Consider the following 16,662-nt stretch of genomic DNA (forward strand, 5'->3'; position numbering starts at 1 on the left):
GTATTATGTAACAGGCACCGTCCCTGCTGCCAAACTGCTGAGGCTGAACGCAGTGTGATGCAAAGTTCTTATCTGCTCCATAGTGAACTTCAATCCCTCGTTCACCTCACTTCGCTCTCTCTGTGATTTTTGTCTGTGTCCTCTTCAACATAAAATGAGAGCAGCATTTGTGATTAAAGAATGTTTTATAATAAATAAATGAGGCGACACCGTGTGATAACAAAGACTGAAACAGCAGCCTGGTGTGAGATTTGGCCTCAGCCAGTCAGCTGCAAAGCCTTTCTCTGTTGTTCATACAGCTGTTGTGCTGATTGGCTGAGAACAAAGACAAGCCTCCAACTCATCTGACAGGGTTTTATTATGACTGTTGTTAGGTTCCACACATTTGGTCTAATGAAGCAAATAATTCATTAATACTGAGTCAAACAGAGGACAGAAGGAAAATCTGCATCTATTTCTGAGCTTATTTACTGTCCTGAATGTGGATATAACTTTGATAATATCTCAAGGGAAGGAAATAACATTCAGAATTATTACTAGAATTATTATTATTATTACAGAATTATGTTCACAGACAGTTTTGGAAATATAACACAGCGCAAAGATGCAAAGATGTTGATGTTAGAGTCGCAGAAGGGGGAAGTTAAACAGTTGTTTTTCAGAAATGTGGCTGTGCACTGTGGGGTAAATTGAACATTGACTTTCTGACAGTCAGTGGACTTTGATTAGACCTGTGCATACAGGAGTACACAGTAACGCCTCTCTGTGGATGTCATAAAATAGCCAGCCAGACGATGTATAAATACGGAGCAAAAGATGCAGCTTTCCTTTCTGTGCACTGGGGCCCTTTATGGATTATAATCTGGCCAATCAAATCCTGCCTGGAAACAAACAACTGAGGATCCAAAGGAACCTTTAAATTTTAGACACACAGTGTAAGTACAGTTATATCATCAATCTACACTTTGATTGTTGGCTCATAAAAGGCATCATAGTTCACTAAGCTTTCAGTTTAAAAGTATCCGAGGTTAATGGTTATATGATGGTTTCTACGAGAGATTCCTGGTGATTGTATCTCTGTGTCTCCATGTTTGTGCACACCTTTAACCCCAGACTTAGGAGACATGGTGGGACTTAAACCCTCTGATGTCCCCCCTCCTCTGGGGGTGAAGATGGCGAGTGCTGGGGCAGCAGCCTGTATAGCTGACATTGTCACATTTCCTCTGGACACAGCCAAAGTCAGACTACAGGTATCTGTTCAGTAATACTGACGAGCTAAACTTCATTCACCTCCAGTATGTTTTCTTCACATTTACTGCAGTGCATCTGGCATTTTATTGTGACAATGATTTTCAGCTTCTTTGATTTGGGGCACTTTGGAAAACAGTGTGATGTGGCAAACTACTGACTGAGCAGCTTGACTTTCAACTTTGTTCACTTCATGACCCATAAATCAATTGCACTCATTCACAGTTCTGTTGCTACATGCTTCCCCATTTTGTCCAAAGGGTTTCTACTTGTCTTCTGTAAAGCTGGTTTTAGCCTTGAGTACAATCTGTGACCCCAGATTCAGGGAGAGAAGACGGCAGTGGGAGGCATCCGCTACAGAGGCGTGTTTGGGACGATCAGCACCATGATCCGAACAGAGGGGCCCAGGTCTCTGTACAACGGCCTGGTGGCAGGTCTACAGAGACAACTGTGCTTTGCCTCTGTCAGAATCGGCCTCTATGACAATGTTAAAAATTTCTACACTGGCGGCAAAGACAGTAAGTGGTTACTTTTGAAGCACATGTTTTTTAAATTCCTAAAGAAATTATGTTTTCATAAATCAGTCTATCCCTGGTGAGGTTTATGGTTTAGATGTCAGTGTCCCACTGTCACAAACCGAAACCCTCACATGGAAGATGAATACAGACTTCAGAAAAATTTATTTATATTGGCCAAAATCACAAATTTGTCTGAGGGTGATGACACTGATTGATGGTTTAACTGAGAGTTAATACTTAATAATTATGATTTTTTTTCTTCCTTATTCTTCCTCTTTTCCTCGACAGACCCTGGCGTGCTGGTACGTATCCTGGCTGGCTGCACCACAGGCGCCATGGCAGTGTCCTTTGCACAACCCACAGATGTAGTCAAGGTTAGATTCCAAGCCCAGATGAACCTGGACGGTGTGGCCCGTCGCTACAGCGGCACCATGCAAGCCTACAAACACATCTTCCAGAACGAGGGCATTCGTGGACTCTGGAAAGGTGCCATTTAGGAAGCCCTGGAGATGATTTTTGGTGAGTTATGAGTAATCAAACACATTAATTATTATTCTTTCCTGGCTTCTTCAGGCACACTACCCAACATCACGAGAAACGCACTAGTCAACTGCACAGAGCTGGTTACATATGACCTGATCAAGGAGGCCATCCTCGGACACAATCTGATGTCAGGTGAGTAGGAGAGCTCATACATGTGTGCCTGGGATACAGTAACACTAAAACACATATTGCCATCTCACAGTGACAGCTGATTGGGCAGAAATTCACACACCCTTTCACCCTTTCAACTCCACTACAGCTGATAACAACACATATGCTGGCAGAGAACATCGTGTGAATACAGCAGTTGATGTGGTATATCTCAATCATTTATATTGCCTCGTTCGCAGGGTTGCGAAACATGCTGACGTGTGTTTCTATACTGTTAAACTCAGAACAAAGGCCCTCTGGTCGCTATCATTCGTACTCTTCAGTTGCTCTGTTTCTGACCTTCTCCACAGACAACCTGCCCTGCCACTTTGTATCTGCTTTCGGCGCCGGCTTTGTCACCACAGTGATTGCTTCCCCAGTAGATGTGGTGAAGACGAGATATATGAACTCACCACCAGGCCAGTACAGGAGTGCTATCAACTGTGCCTGGACGATGTTGACTAAAGAGGGGCCGTCTGCTTTCTACAAAGGGTAAGCTCTTCCACTCTGACCCCAGCACACACTCTTCTTTGTACTTGAGGTCACTTGATAAAAGCTATTCAGCCACGCTACATGTGTGGACACAGTTAAGCTTCCATTCTTCACTACAAAAAAAAAAACAAACAAAAAAACAATCATGTGCTTTGTTTCTCGTAGATTTATGCCATCGTTTCTGAGGTTGGGATCGTGGAACATTGTGATGTTTGTGTCATTCGAACAAATCAAGAGAGCCATGATGGTTACGAAGAAGAGGATTGAAGCTACCAACTGAAACTGAAAAACTTGAAGCACCACTGGGTTGGCACGTTGCTGAAAAAACCTAATGAATAACATATCGCACACTGCAGTTTTATTTTATTTTTTTTGTCTTGTGGTGACAAAAAAGGAAATTCCTTTGTTGAAAAAGGAATATCAGAAAACCTACCCAGTATTTTGACTTTATGTTGAATGGCTGTATACCAGATATGTGGCTGTATCTTTATATTTATAATTTTTCATAATGAACTCATTCTAAACTTAATGGGCCTGAATTGTGCAAACACCAATTTGTAACGACCTCCTTTGGGAAGGAGGCTACCAATTATACACTTTGGGCAGCTTAAACCAGTGCACCTTCATATGAGCGATAATACTGGTGCTCATAATAACATGTAAAACAGGTTTATGTAAACCCTAAATATATCTGGCTTGTTTCACTGTGCTTGCATAACTTGTGGCATCACTTCCACCACAAAGAAAGAGAGAAAGCAATTCAAAACATCACAATGTGTATTTATTAACTCTGATTAAGACGTGTTAATCATTACACACCTTCCTCAAAAGCAAATCACACCATAAAAATGACGACAAAAAAAAAAAAAAAGAGTATCAGTCAGAAATGGAAGCAAATAACCATTTTGAGTTTCATCTACGTTACAGAACACAGATGGGGACACATTAAAACGTGCACATATTTTTACTCACTTTAAGTTTTGCACATGGCGTCTGGACATAAAAAAAAAAAAAAATCAAATTCCTGAGCAGGACGACTGTGAGAACACATAAGTCTTGTTTACTGAAATACAAACAAGACAGCTACAAAATGTGGTAGTTAATGGCCAACTGTCTTTGGCTGCTCACTCACTCAAAGTGCTGTAATCTTTACAAAAGACAGACCTGTAATCGCCAAAGTCCTCCGCAGCAGCGCTCATTTCTCCTTCACAGAGTTGAATTAAACACAGGAATGGTCATTTCTGAGGTACAGGGTGTTAGATTTGTGCTCTGTTTTAAAACCCTAAACTATCACGGAGACAAAACGAAAAGAACGTGACTAACGAGTTAGAAACCAAATATAAGAGGATTCATTTGTTTGAATTTTTGAGGAATATGAGTGATGAGCAAGCTTCAGTCTGCTTTTATGCTTATGTTTCCTTTTTCTGCCTGATCAAACAACGTCAGGGAACGTCTCTGGATAACATTAGTTTTTTTCAGAACGGACAGTCAATGAGAGCGATACGTTGGGGTCCTGTAGGTGAGTCTTGACTATGTTATGAAATTTTTCTCTGTACTGATTGAAATGCATGATGCTTTCTGGTTCTTCTGCCACCCAGAATTTATCAAATTCATACGCCAGATAACCTAGAAACAGAAGAAACAAATGTTCTAGAGATTTATTTTATAAAGACACCTTACAAAATTTCATTTTTTTATTTAAAAAATATTTTTCTGGGGTAAGGAAAGAATCAGAGGAGCTCCAAATGAAAACTGTTTTTTACTCACAGTATAGCTGATGAAAATGTCGGAGCTCAGGTGCGCCCTGTACTGTATTGTAGAAATGAGGCTTCAAAGCACCACTCTTCAGGAGACTGTAGGCCATCTCTGTCAAGTTGATTCCAACTATGGCATACGAATACCTAAAATATGAAAAATACTAAATTAGCCTAAAGTGCACGTGAAAAGTGACACATGGAGGGAATGTGAACCCTATGAAATGCAGCAAACTGACTCGATTCTTTGCAATTGCAATGATTTTAGGAGGGTCCAACAGAACACATGCAGATAATATTGTACATGTAATGATGTCTCTTACCCTAGTTTAGGATGGTTTGCATGGGACAACACCTGACGAGCTTCCTCTGTGTAGTTCTCACTGAAAAAACTGAGAACAAAAACATTTCAGTCTGATTATCTATAGCAACAGCCCGATACTACCCCACTGATTTAACACATCAAAGTCTGTTTAAGGGTCTTTGAGTACAACTGCATACCAGTATGTGAGAAAAGCTGTTTCAAAACATTTTGTGGCTCCAGAGGAAGCTGTGCAAGTGAAGCCACTTGAGTCAGTTGGCACTGAAGATGAAAGATTTGAAAAAGAAAACAATGCGGGGGCTACAGGGTTAGAAGAGAGCTTACAGGATGACTGGAGCCCACTCCTCATCTCTGCATTAGGCTACACTGGAAGCTACTATCATAACACACCCAAATCTTCAACTGAACTTACAGAGGTCGAGTTGCATTGTGGGTAAGAACGTTTCTAAGATAGGACGTAAAGAAGCTACAAGTACTGAAACAAGGAGGCTTCACACACGTCTTCAAACTGGCAGCACTGAGCTAAACTAAACAATCAGCACAGTTTCGAGGTGGGCACCATAGATTGGTGTCAGTATCTGACCAAATGTGAAATATGGCCACGATCTCCCCTTCCCTTCCCGAGTTATCTCATTTAATAAACACCTGAAAAGCCATTTTGCAGAACACAGTGAAGTTGACCTCTGGATATAAAAAGTCGTCACTTCATCATCCATTTTTCCACCAAGAGGACTCAAAAGGATAATGTACTTCTTTCTCTCAATACAGCACAACTCTCATCTGTTCGAGAAGTGATTTTATTACACATTATGGGCTACTAGACCGCGAGGTGGAATACAAGGCATAAAACACACGTGCATGACTCCACACAGAAAAATTATTAACAGGGATCTGTGAAGCCTCTATGTGTATGTGCCAGGTTTAATTTTTAGACACAGATTTTACAAAAGCAGTGTTTTCTTTTTTTTTCCAAGGGTATACTTGTAAACATGGAGCTGATTATGTATTCAAAACATCTACACAAAGAAAGTAAGTGCAGATGTGAATATGCATTTGGATGCATATTTCTACTCTACTGGAGTTTTAACATTCATTATAGTATTGAGGCCAGAAGACAATACTGGTATTAATACTCCACCAGTACCAACATTATCAGTAGCTCTCTCATTGTTATTCACTGAGGACTCACACGAGGTTGATTAGGCCCAGCATGCCCATTCCTCTGAAGTCAGTCTTGGGGTCGTCTCCTTGGAATCCAATGTCTCCCCACTGTTTGGTTATCCTGGACTCCAGTTTGGCTGCTGGCATCAGCAGGTCCCACAACTGAGAGTACAAACAAATCCAAGTTTGCACATTTTAATTTCCATTGCACCGAGTTACAGCTAACATGATGCCAAATGATATCTGAATTATGCTATTTTATTGTGCCATCTAACTCGATTACACTTCTCCAATTACATACAAATTACAAATGTGGTTTCACCTTCTAACACTTAAGCTACTTTTAAAATGTATCTTATGTTAACACAAGTCTGCTTTCTAACTTTCCTCAGTGTTTAAAACCGTTTTAAAAATCCACAAAGGCTGATCCACAAATACGTATACTTTGGAGTTATATTTTTGCGGAACAGTAACCACGTGAATAAAACATGCACAGAAACCGCCTCGCTAATGTATGAATTCATAAGCAGGAAAACACACCTTCAACAGCATGGCCTCGTGTTCTTGGCTCTCCGAGTTGTAGACTCGTTTTCTCAAGTCTTCCACAGTTACATACAGGCTGCTGTATCCTGTTATTTGTAACAGACAGATGTGTAGGCTTTCCTTGAACCTGGAAATATTAAACAAACAATTAAGACACTGATTCAAAAATGAAACTCAACTAAATATGACTGTGAAATTAAAGAATTTGTGTTGGCAAGAAACCTCAAAATGAACAACAGATGAGAAGTGACCTTACAGTGGATCTTTCTGGGGTTTGACATTTTTCACTTTCATAACTTGAGTCACACATTGCTCTAATTTGTCTTTGGTGGTTTCCAAAGCTTCTCTTAAAACCTACAAAAAAAGAAAACAAAGGAGAAAATGAGAGGCAGCAGAAATAAAACTAAACTGTAACCTACCCAAAATCTGACTGTTAACAATGGCAATATTATATTCTTACCTTGTTCTTTGAAGACTGGAGAGAATATTCTGCAACAGGACACAAGAGGCAGGTCAATATAATTTTTAAAATACATACTCAGCAAGAAAAGTAGCCCAGATTTGAGACGATTTAATTCACCTGCTTTTATTGCTCTCGTTGCCCCAGGCTTGTATCTGGAACATATTCTCTGCAGCTCACATTTCCCTGTTGCCTGTCTGATGATCCACTTCAGCCAGTACCTCAGGAAGGACGTGTACACATACTGCCAGATGCACACCAGCATTTTCTAGGACGTGGACAGAGAAAAGACGCCAGCCGCTTTAAGAAACCAAGCAGGGAAAAAAAACAGTCAATCCAATACACATAGCACACACATCTAGTCATCCCAGCTCTAAATTCGATCTTCTTCTTGTATAATTTGGCATTTTGACCTACAATAAGGCAACATTTTTAACAAACTGATATACGTTTTGGAGGAAAACTATTGCTCAGCAAGATAAATTAGCACCTGAGCTGTAGTAGAGCAAAAACCCAGTATTTTGTGTTAAATATAAAAGAGCAGAAGTACAAAGTAGCATAAAATGTGAATACTCAAGGAAAACTGTACATGTATTTATTTACTTTCCAACACTGATTACAATGACATTATTATGAACAGGATTGAAACACTGGTCTGCCTGTGTCATCATGACAATGGCCACTGTTCGGAGCAGTTGAGACAATATTCAGCGAATGAAACCAGAGTAGTTCATTGTATAAGAAGATCGGCTGATCGTTCGTTTTCAAAAAATTACAAACACGGGACGGGGTCATGTTAATGTGCTAAGAACAGCTAACGGGGGGAGGGCTAGCGAACGGTTCAACGGCCTTAACGGTGGCATTGTAGCAGCTAGCATTAACAATGCTAACTTCGGAAAAACGGAACCTTTCAGTTTAGGCAGCAAATATGTGGCGAGTTTGGTGGCGTTTTAGCAAACAGTCTGACCAGGGTATATTAATGTTAGCCGGCTGATATCCAGTTTGAGCTCGTTTCGCTGAACTAAGCTGAATAGCTTTAAAACTAATAGATAACCGGTTCAGACAACAGGTTGTCATTATATTCGAAGAAGTGTTAGCTAAATTAGCTAACGTATGTTAACCTCGATTAAGGCTGCGTCGCCAGCATGGATGTGCTTGACAGTATTTATAATGAGCAAAGAGCGGTGGAGGTGAATCTTACCCTGCTGTGACAGGGCCAATGTTCCCGAACAAAGCTATGTCCAAACTTATCCTCACTTGTAAGCTATCAGTGTGTTAGCAACACCACTCTTGACAACAGTCTGGCTCTGGTGCGTTCACTGCTAACCGGACACACAGCCACTCCGACGCAATAACAATGACAGGCACCTTGGAAATAGAAAATTATTGGATGATATGCATAGTTTAATTTGATAATTACTCGTAGATTCTTGAAAGAGTGTTTTGAGAATGACTAGTTTGCACGTTCTTCCAAAAATGGCGCAGAGACTTCGAGAAACTTGCGCTGAAGTTATTTTAAAGCTAAATGATATGATGTCTGTGAATGTAGCACACGCCAGCCTGTCATGACGCTTTCAACGTTGCTGCAGCGCCACCTGCTGTCCAAACCTCACTGCTGCCTGCGCCGCTCTGTACTGCATGGACTATTTTTCACAGCTTCAGAGGAATACCCACTATTCACAAAAAAGTGTGTATTCTAATTTTTGAGTGGACAGAGGATCCAGATTAATGAAGTATTATCCCACTGAATCATCACGACTCCAAGTCCTCAAGCCAAGACAGACACGAGGTCATTTTTATTGAAAAGGTAAGTATTTGTCTTTTTCCAGTTTAACCACAAGATGATGCCAGATCCACAATATGTCTCGTTGTACGTTGTGGTTTTAGGCCATATAAATAAAAATTGAACTGAACTGAACATGACTGTGTGTTAGATTAGATTTATCTGTTTTTCAAAACAGACCAACCATGTCATATTACTGGTATTTGGCTTTAAGTCCCCACTGTTCCATAGATACCATTAATGTGTGTAATGATACAAATAATGTCTAGCCACTGTTTAAAATGGTGGTAACAGACCACACATCTTAATCATATATCTTCTCACCAAATGCGTCACCATTTCTGTACTGGCTGCACACAAGACCTCAACCTGAAACGAAAGTCTTATCAACAATGCATGCAGTCTAACCTGAGTGGTTCACCAACCGTGCACTCGACTGTAATTAAATCATGGTCTGCCTTCTCACCTAATCAGTCCCTCTGGGCTTTTAGAGGCAGGAGGTCTATCCCGTACAATTACAGTAGTTCAGGAAGAGCTCCTGTCTCAGACCCACTCTATATTTGCAAACTGAATCCCCAAAGTCACCACTTAGACTATAATAACAGCCTGAGAGATTAGTTTAGGACAAAGCTAGGAAGTAGCCAATAATGCTGATATTAAGCATTGACAGCCGTGGCGCAAAATAATTTTTGGCACCACAGGTTAGCTGAGAAATAATTAAACATGCTCACTGGAATTTATCGTTATGTTGCGTTGTGTTATTGTTGTTCCGTTGTGTCTATTTGCGGGCGAGCATCCATGGGATCGGCAAGGCCGACGGGTTCATCAAACCTCCACAGTTTGTTAAGTAAGAGAAAACAGAAGCAGAGGTCCTTAGGCATGAGTAAGCACAATATTTCTGAGCAAATGTTCAAAAGTTCTCTATGTTAATGACAAAATAGATCATCTGTCTGATCTTAGGGCCTTGTTGGTAACATCACATTGTGTGAATCTTCAGCTGTACTCAGATCCCTTACTTTAGAACTAACACCATGCTGTGAAACACTCTGTCACAAGTAAGTAAAAGTATGTAAGCACGATGGGAAAATTTACTTCAAGTATTAAAAGTAAATATATTAAATAATAAAATAAAAAAAACTCAATACAGGAACTAGCCCCTTTCACTGTTATATGTTATAGATTGTTATTATTGATGCATTAACATAAAAACAGGAATTTACTGCTGTAGTTCTTTGAGAATTACATCTTTTTAACTTCTATAACATATTCTATGATGATTACTTTGATTACGGGTGAATCAGCTGATTATTTTCTCAGTTAATCAGTTGATTCTGAAAAGAACAATAAATGTAAATGAATGAACATGATCATCAAAGTAGTTGATAGTTCCAATAGTTTTGGTCAACCGGCTAATCGATTAACAAGCTGTGCTTGTTCGTTTTCATGTGTTTTATGTGCCAAATCTTTTTAGAGGAAACACGCTGGCAGTTTCTTTAATGTGATGGCTTCATATCTTCCCTCTTGTCAACCTGTGAGCCTCCAACGATGCATAAGCACATGGAAGGAACATGTAGTAAAGCAGGACTGATGATGTTTATCTTATCAGTTTTGTAACACGATTTGGTTCAGCTCATCATTGCAGCACCTTTTTATGGCACCTCTTCTGTAATGCAAAGAGGAGGCTTAAAATTATTGCAGAGTGTCTTCTCTTATTGGATCAGATATCAAATGAAAGTGCACTTAAACTGAAACAGCTGCATCTCTGAGAGAGCAGCGTACTTCATGACACCAAGTCAAGGAAATTTATCTAGCAGAGTCTTTGAAAGCACAGGGGGGATTCAAATTTCTGTCCAATAACGCACGCCGATATTCAAACAGGCACATATGCTGCGAACAACACGCAGCTCTTCTCGTAGATCCGTTTCTATGTGACACAAAAAGGCACAGCAAAATGAGCAGTAGCTCTTTGAACATTACAGACTGTCACTGGAGACATATGATAATGATGTTAAAATCTAAAAGTAATCAGTTTGCCAGCGACGCTCCTCCAGTTGCCTGCGGCTGATAACAGCGCTGCCTCCTTTCCCCCCGCCGACCCCCCATTCATCCATTCATCTGGTTTACTCTGCTGCACCACGCTGCCTGTGCTGGACCCGCTCAGTCTGGGATAGCACACATCATAAGAGGTCCATTTTGTGAAAGGTGCACTTTTTTAGGTGGGGGGGGGAGGCATGAGGCGACGCCAGCAATCAACTCAGAGGCACCATCCGTCGGTCGGACCGCGGTGACTCATTGCGCACGGTCAGTCAGTCAGGGTGCTTGAATTTTGCGCTTTGCTGTGGAGGATCGATACCCATACCCTGGTGGAAGGCGTGGCTTGGTGTCACCGACACAGGGTTGATTTTCCATATTCATTTCTGGGGGGCTTAGCCTCATATCACTGACACGGACGCGCAAACGGCACACTCAGCTTACGGGACATAAAGCGCCTCTCAAGGTAAGCCATCCTCCTCTTTTCATTAGACTGCGCGTTCATTCGTGTCAAATGTTTAATCTGTCCGCAAGGTCAAATCAAATCAGCACGTATTAGTGGAGTCTGAGATGTTGGGGTGGGACAGGACTGCGAATGTAGGCTACACCATATGACATAGATTTTAATTGGCCCGAATAGGTCGTGTGCATCACTTCATTGTATGTAATGTTTGCGGCTGTGCGAGGATTCACAACCTGCATGCACTCTTCTGTTATTTTTTGAACTGCTGCAGGCAAAAGGGGGGGGGGGAAAGACAGCCACCAATTGCTGAATAATTACAGTCATGATATGCTTTCCATAAATATTTGCACTTTGACAAGGGACACGCAGATGCATGGTGGGTGAGCACACACACACACACACACACACACACACATGGGCTACACCTGTGTATGACCCAGAACAGCAGCCTCCTGTTCTGTTTAAGTCAAGTCACACTTAAAAATGATTTGGCTTAAAAGAGGCAGTCGATCAGAGTAACGTAAAAGTATGTTTGTTGTTGTCTCTCCCAAAGAGGCTTGTGATGATGCTTGTTGTTGTGAGCAGTGAGAATAACTCAAAAGACAAGGCTGGGTTTAACACTGACGTGAACTGCACATTATGCAGAATGGATTATCATCAGTAATGTCACTGAAATGTAAATGGACAACTAGCTCTGTGGACCACTGGATTATCCATTGGTGGTTCTGCTTCCTCTGGCCTTTTGTAGGATGCTCTGTATGACTTGATCACAGTGCAGTTCATTCGTCTGTCTCTAAAGGATCAGATATTTGAGACGTCTGCTGAGTGCTGGCACATTACTTGCAGAACTGGCCCAGATGCTTTTACACTTTTAGGAGACAGACTGAGATGGAGACATTCATCAGGCCCGGGATGAGGAGATTTGTGGAACAGTAGCTCAGTCACTTCAATTTCTACTGGACCAATTATGGGACAAAAGAGGATCTAAAGACACACACACACACACACACACACACACACCTACCTTAATCTTTTTCTGTTTATATTTCCTGAAAAGAGCCATGAGAGAAAAGGGTGAAGTTAAACCTGCAGTGCAGAACTTTTGTCCTCAGTTGTTTTCAGGTGACACTTCAGTATGTTCTTTAGAAATGTGATCTCATGTAACTGTCTTAGACAATTTAAAAGACTCAGTAATTTGAGCACTATATTACTGATGCTATGTACAGCAACACAGTGATGAACAATCAATTAAACTGACAAAACAACAAGATCAGAGGGGTTATACTTGGTAACTGGCATCAATAATTTATCTGGGCATTAAGATTTATGGCCATCCACAAATTTGAATCAAAAATATCTTTTATCTGTAAGGACTTTCAGCCTACATATTTGAAAGTCTCATTTCTTTTCTCATTTCTTTCATTACTTTGCTTACTTTACTTCCAGGTTTGTAAACTTTTTGTGTGACACAGCATTTTGACATATACCTCAGTTACTTATTTATTAATATTCATTTATTTATTTTTTTTAAATTAAAATTTATCTGACTTCTTTACAGGCAGAGACAGAAAAGACAAGATTTAACTTATCGGCAGTTAGTTTCGGTACAAAGAAAAGCAGGCAAGACAAAGAGTCTTCACAGTGACTTAGAGTTTTGTTATTATGACTGTGTGTTATGATTAATGTGGTCATCAGGCTTGGTAACATACATATTAAACTTAATTCAATCCTTGATTGTTCTAGTGCTTTGCCTTCACTGTAACACTGATTATTAAAATGCATGTTAATGACAGAAACAGTTTACATAATGCTCATCCAGGCATGGTCCACTATGTGAGTCTGGTTCCTCTGATTATTTTGTCTAACTCAATATTTAAGGTAATGAAAAGTGAAACTCAGTCATTAAAAACAAACTAAGTCTATTTTTATTTTCCTCTTTTAGGTTAAGTTGTGGCTGGTATTGTGCATCTGTTTTCATCTTTGGATTACGGCAATATTTAAAGATTGGAACTGTGAATCCGGCATGGGAACTAACCCAAAAAGGACAGTAACAGTCCAGATGGTGCCTCAGCTGGCTGTGGTGGACACGCTGGGCAATAAGGAGACTAATGCCAATTGGGCTAAAGAGCCCAACCTCAAACTGTCTCAGGTTTGTCCAAACCCCTCCCTCACATCCCCTGACCACAAACAGGATGACTTATCCCTGACTGCTTCTCCCACTAACACCATCCCCGACACCCAAAAAGCAGCATCCAAGGGAGATGAACCAGTTAGCAGCTCTGTGTCAGACAAACCAGAACCAACTAATGGAAACCAGACAAAATCACAGCCTGTGACAGGTGGAGAACCACAGATGCCAGACCTGTCTCTAACAGGACAAAGTGTGGATGAGGCAAGAAGCGACCAAAGGGATTCTAATGCTAATATGAAAATGTTAAGCCCGGCTGATGAAAAGGAGATCTGTAAGGCCAGTGTGTCGCCTGCTCTTTCAGCGTCAAAGGTCAACATGCAGACCAATGACTGCAGAATAAAAGGACCGAGTGCAGCAGAGGAGGAGCGTGCACAGCTGACATCCTCAGCCAAAACCACAGCAGGAGAAGATAGTGATAAACGTGCTTCTCCAAATAGAAATCTTAACAACACCTATGAAGTAAGGCATTCACCATCTGAGCCACAACATGGTAATAAATGGAGTACGTCAGCGCCCAAAAACAAGGACACTGCTACACCACTGAAATCTCAAGAGTCTGATCATATACGTAGCTGCTCACAAAGCTCTGCCACTCAGCAAGAGACCCCCAAACCCAAACAAAGCATGGAGACTGCTGTGGCTCGGCTCAGCTCCAACACACCTCCGTCTAAGAGCAAAGATGCAGAGGCTGGGCTTACAAATAAGAATTCAAGTTCAATAAACACAGAGAAGGATTTACCACCAGTAAAGAAACCACAAGTCTCCTCAGATCAACATCAACCAATGTCTTCACCACCAGACTCCTGCACTCTGCCCCAGGCTGTACAAAACATGGAGGCATATGGACAGGTGGCTGAGGAAGTCAGCCAGACCAACACAGCTGTCTTTGAAGGGCAGCAGCAGCAGCACTGCAAGCTATACAGGGAGGTTTCGACAATGACCTTATCCCTGTCATCCACCCCAGTCAAGCAGCGTCATGATATGGAGGTTCAAGCAGTGGCTAACACGTGCAGCAAAGCCGTGGCCACAAGTCCGAGCCTGCTGCCTTTCGCGGTGACCCGCAGGCCGAGTGGTGGTGCATTCTCCAGGGAGGAGGCGCACAGCCTGGCTGTAGTCCGCCAGGCCGACGGGAGTGTGGGACTACATGAGACGAACATAAGTACTCTATCAGCCGCTGATCCAAGGTCAGAGAGACTCACTATTGAGGCAGAGATGTGCCCCAACCGAAATGCCAGTGTGGTTTTCCACTCGGAAACTTTGTCCCAGCAGCAAGACAAAGAAATAGGAGCAAAGCCCAAAGACTCAGGGTTGGCTCTCTGCAACACTCAGCCAGTTTATCAAATTAACATCGAACATAACAACCACAAGGAGCAAGGAGAGACAGGTGACTCCCAATGCAAAACAGGAGTTCAGACGTCTGCAATGAAAACAGCCACGGCTGAAACTCTCAAATCAGGAACACCCCCGGGGACAGCCGCTGCTCCCAAGACTGGATCTGCTGACAGTGACAATGCTGCACTGTCTCAGACTGCTGTTACAGCCAAGCCCAGCCAGGCACTTCCAACAACTACAGCAACAAACACTGCATCACAGTCTGATCTAGCTAAAAATAAAGCTGGAAGCCATAAAGAAAAGGCGGCGGGTAAAGCCCCGATGAAGGCGACGAAGTCTGGCAAACAGAAGATAGAACCAGAGAAAGAGGAAGAAGAGGATGACCTCTCAGGGAAGGAGAAAGGAAAAAGCGTTCATGATGTCGTCTGGGATGAACAAGGGATGACTTGGGAGGTCTACGGTGCCTCTGTGGACCCAGAATCCCTTGGTTTTGCCATTCAGAGCCACTTGCAGTGCAAAATCAAGGAGCAAGAGAGGAAACTGATGGCCCGGACCTCCCTCCGAAAGTCGGTCTCTGGTGTTGACTCGCCGCAACATGGCAGGAAGAACAAAAGGCGGCAGCAGAACATTTTCAGGTCAATGCTGCAAAATGTCAGACGGCCCAACTGCTGCGTGCGTCCTCCTCCCTCCTCCGTCCTCGAGTAGCCACAGCACAGAGGTAGCCAATGTCAGACTCCTCCCTTTTCCTAGAGGTCAAAATGTTTGTCCTCCCCTCGTCTTGATTGCAATGCCAAGTGAAACATTAATGGGGGCGACGATCCCTGTGAGTACACTGAAGTGTTGTAGCATAAGGAGTCAAACTATTTGTGATGTTTGTGATCAAAGAAGGTAGGAAATAGAAATATAAAATGATCAAATCAAGACTTATTTTCTAGAAATAGATATTATAAAGACAGAGAAAACAATTTTTGAATAACAAAGGCAATAATAGTAAAACGCATGTATATTAGTTACAATGGCAGTTGTATGACCTAAAATGAAGTCCAAACCACCTAAAAGGTAACGATGGGGTAGACATATTACTTACTGTCAGAATATTTGTGCAACTATATTAAACCAACATCTCATTATGTTTGGTGCATTTGTTTTATGTTTTTGAGGTGTTTCTGAGGCCCTATATTTATAAGATTGCTGTATTTTCTTTTTGTGCACATTTGTTTTTAGTTAATGAATACGTTGTGCAAAAAAGGGACTGTATGCATACGTGCGCTGTTTAATTTGTGTTCTTGTTGGGTTTTCTATTAAAACAACAAAAAAAATAAGTTGAGCTTTATACATTCTTCATTTCTGCCGTATTGGCAAGCACTTCAGGGCAGGTATAGCATCCCTGTCCTGATGATGTTTATGCCTGTTTTTTAAGTTAATTTCTTGCAAAGAAAAAAAAAAGGTTTAACACAATTGGGCTTTATAAAAACAAATAAAACCATAATAATAGAAATTTAAACCAATCACACACATCAGTAACTCAAAGAAGAGATTTTGTTTGTTTGTGTGTGAGTCCAGCGCACACGTCGGGGAGGGGGATGTGAGCGCAGCAGGCGGACATCAGCGCAGTCCCCAGGAGACGTGAGGCAGCGACAGACTGCAGCTGAGAGCCGAGGTACAGTAGAT

At 41.6% G+C, this 16,662-nt stretch overlaps 3 protein-coding genes across 5 annotated transcripts; 2 read left to right on the top strand and 1 right to left on the bottom strand.

Annotated features, from left to right (window-relative positions):
* The first annotated feature begins 774 nt into the window (after positions 1–774).
* Positions 775–3,660, top strand: ucp1 (uncoupling protein 1). Its single transcript, XM_046416130.1, has 7 exons — positions 775–935; positions 1,114–1,250; positions 1,568–1,766; positions 2,055–2,252; positions 2,340–2,441; positions 2,771–2,951; positions 3,117–3,660. The coding sequence occupies exons 2-7, from the start codon at positions 1,125–1,127 to the stop codon at positions 3,229–3,231; spliced, it is 921 nt and encodes a 306-aa protein (XP_046272086.1). The 5' UTR covers positions 775–935; positions 1,114–1,124; the 3' UTR covers positions 3,232–3,660.
* A 50-nt stretch (positions 3,661–3,710) lies between these two features.
* Positions 3,711–8,528, bottom strand: elmod2 (ELMO/CED-12 domain containing 2). Its single transcript, XM_046416144.1, has 9 exons — positions 8,393–8,528; positions 7,312–7,459; positions 7,192–7,220; positions 6,988–7,085; positions 6,729–6,858; positions 6,217–6,350; positions 5,029–5,097; positions 4,719–4,852; positions 3,711–4,577 (listed from the first exon to the last, which is right to left on the bottom strand). Exons 2-9 carry the CDS (start codon positions 7,454–7,456, stop codon positions 4,417–4,419), a joined length of 900 nt encoding a protein of 299 aa, XP_046272100.1. The 5' UTR covers positions 7,457–7,459; positions 8,393–8,528; the 3' UTR covers positions 3,711–4,416.
* Positions 8,529–8,616: 88 nt separating this feature from the next.
* On the top strand, positions 8,617–16,313 carry gprin3b (GPRIN family member 3b). 3 transcript variants are annotated; one of them, XM_046416120.1, is made up of 2 exons: positions 8,617–8,998; positions 13,411–16,313. In XM_046416120.1, the coding sequence occupies exon 2, from the start codon at positions 13,492–13,494 to the stop codon at positions 15,694–15,696; it is 2,205 nt and encodes a 734-aa protein (XP_046272076.1). In that variant the 5' UTR covers positions 8,617–8,998; positions 13,411–13,491; the 3' UTR covers positions 15,697–16,313. The 3 variants fall into 3 exon arrangements, with proteins under 3 accessions (XP_046272076.1, XP_046272061.1, XP_046272067.1); XM_046416105.1 differs by lacking the exon at positions 8,617–8,998 and adding an exon at positions 10,028–11,844; XM_046416111.1 differs by lacking the exon at positions 8,617–8,998 and adding an exon at positions 10,028–11,471.
* The last annotated feature ends 349 nt before the right edge of the window (positions 16,314–16,662 follow it).

The sequence above is a fragment of the Scatophagus argus genome, chromosome 2, assembly GCF_020382885.2.
Source record: "Scatophagus argus isolate fScaArg1 chromosome 2, fScaArg1.pri, whole genome shotgun sequence".
Classification (NCBI taxonomy): domain Eukaryota; kingdom Metazoa; phylum Chordata; class Actinopteri; family Scatophagidae; genus Scatophagus; species Scatophagus argus.

What these genes read in the sequence shown, in the direction of transcription:
- ucp1 (XM_046416130.1), top strand. Translation starts at nt 1,125, where the DNA reads ATGGTGGGACTTAAACCCTCTGATGTCCCCCCTCCTCTGGGGGTGAAG. An exon ending in CTACACTGGCGGCAAAGACA is followed by an intron (nt 1,767 to 2,054) that starts GTAAGTGGTTAC and finishes TTTCCTCGACAG; the next exon opens with ACCCTGGCGTGCTGGTACGT. An exon ending in CATTCGTGGACTCTGGAAAG is followed by an intron (nt 2,253 to 2,339) that starts GTGCCATTTAGG and finishes TGGCTTCTTCAG; the next exon opens with GCACACTACCCAACATCACG.
- elmod2 (XM_046416144.1), bottom strand. Translation starts at nt 7,456, where the DNA reads ATGCTGGTGTGCATCTGGCAGTATGTGTACACGTCCTTCCTGAGGTAC. An exon ending in ACGAGGCCATGCTGTTGAAG is followed by an intron (nt 6,351 to 6,728) that starts GTGTGTTTTCCT and finishes TTGTACTCTCAG; the next exon opens with TTGTGGGACCTGCTGATGCC. An exon ending in ACATTTTCATCAGCTATACT is followed by an intron (nt 4,578 to 4,718) that starts GTGAGTAAAAAA and finishes TTCTGTTTCTAG; the next exon opens with GTTATCTGGCGTATGAATTT.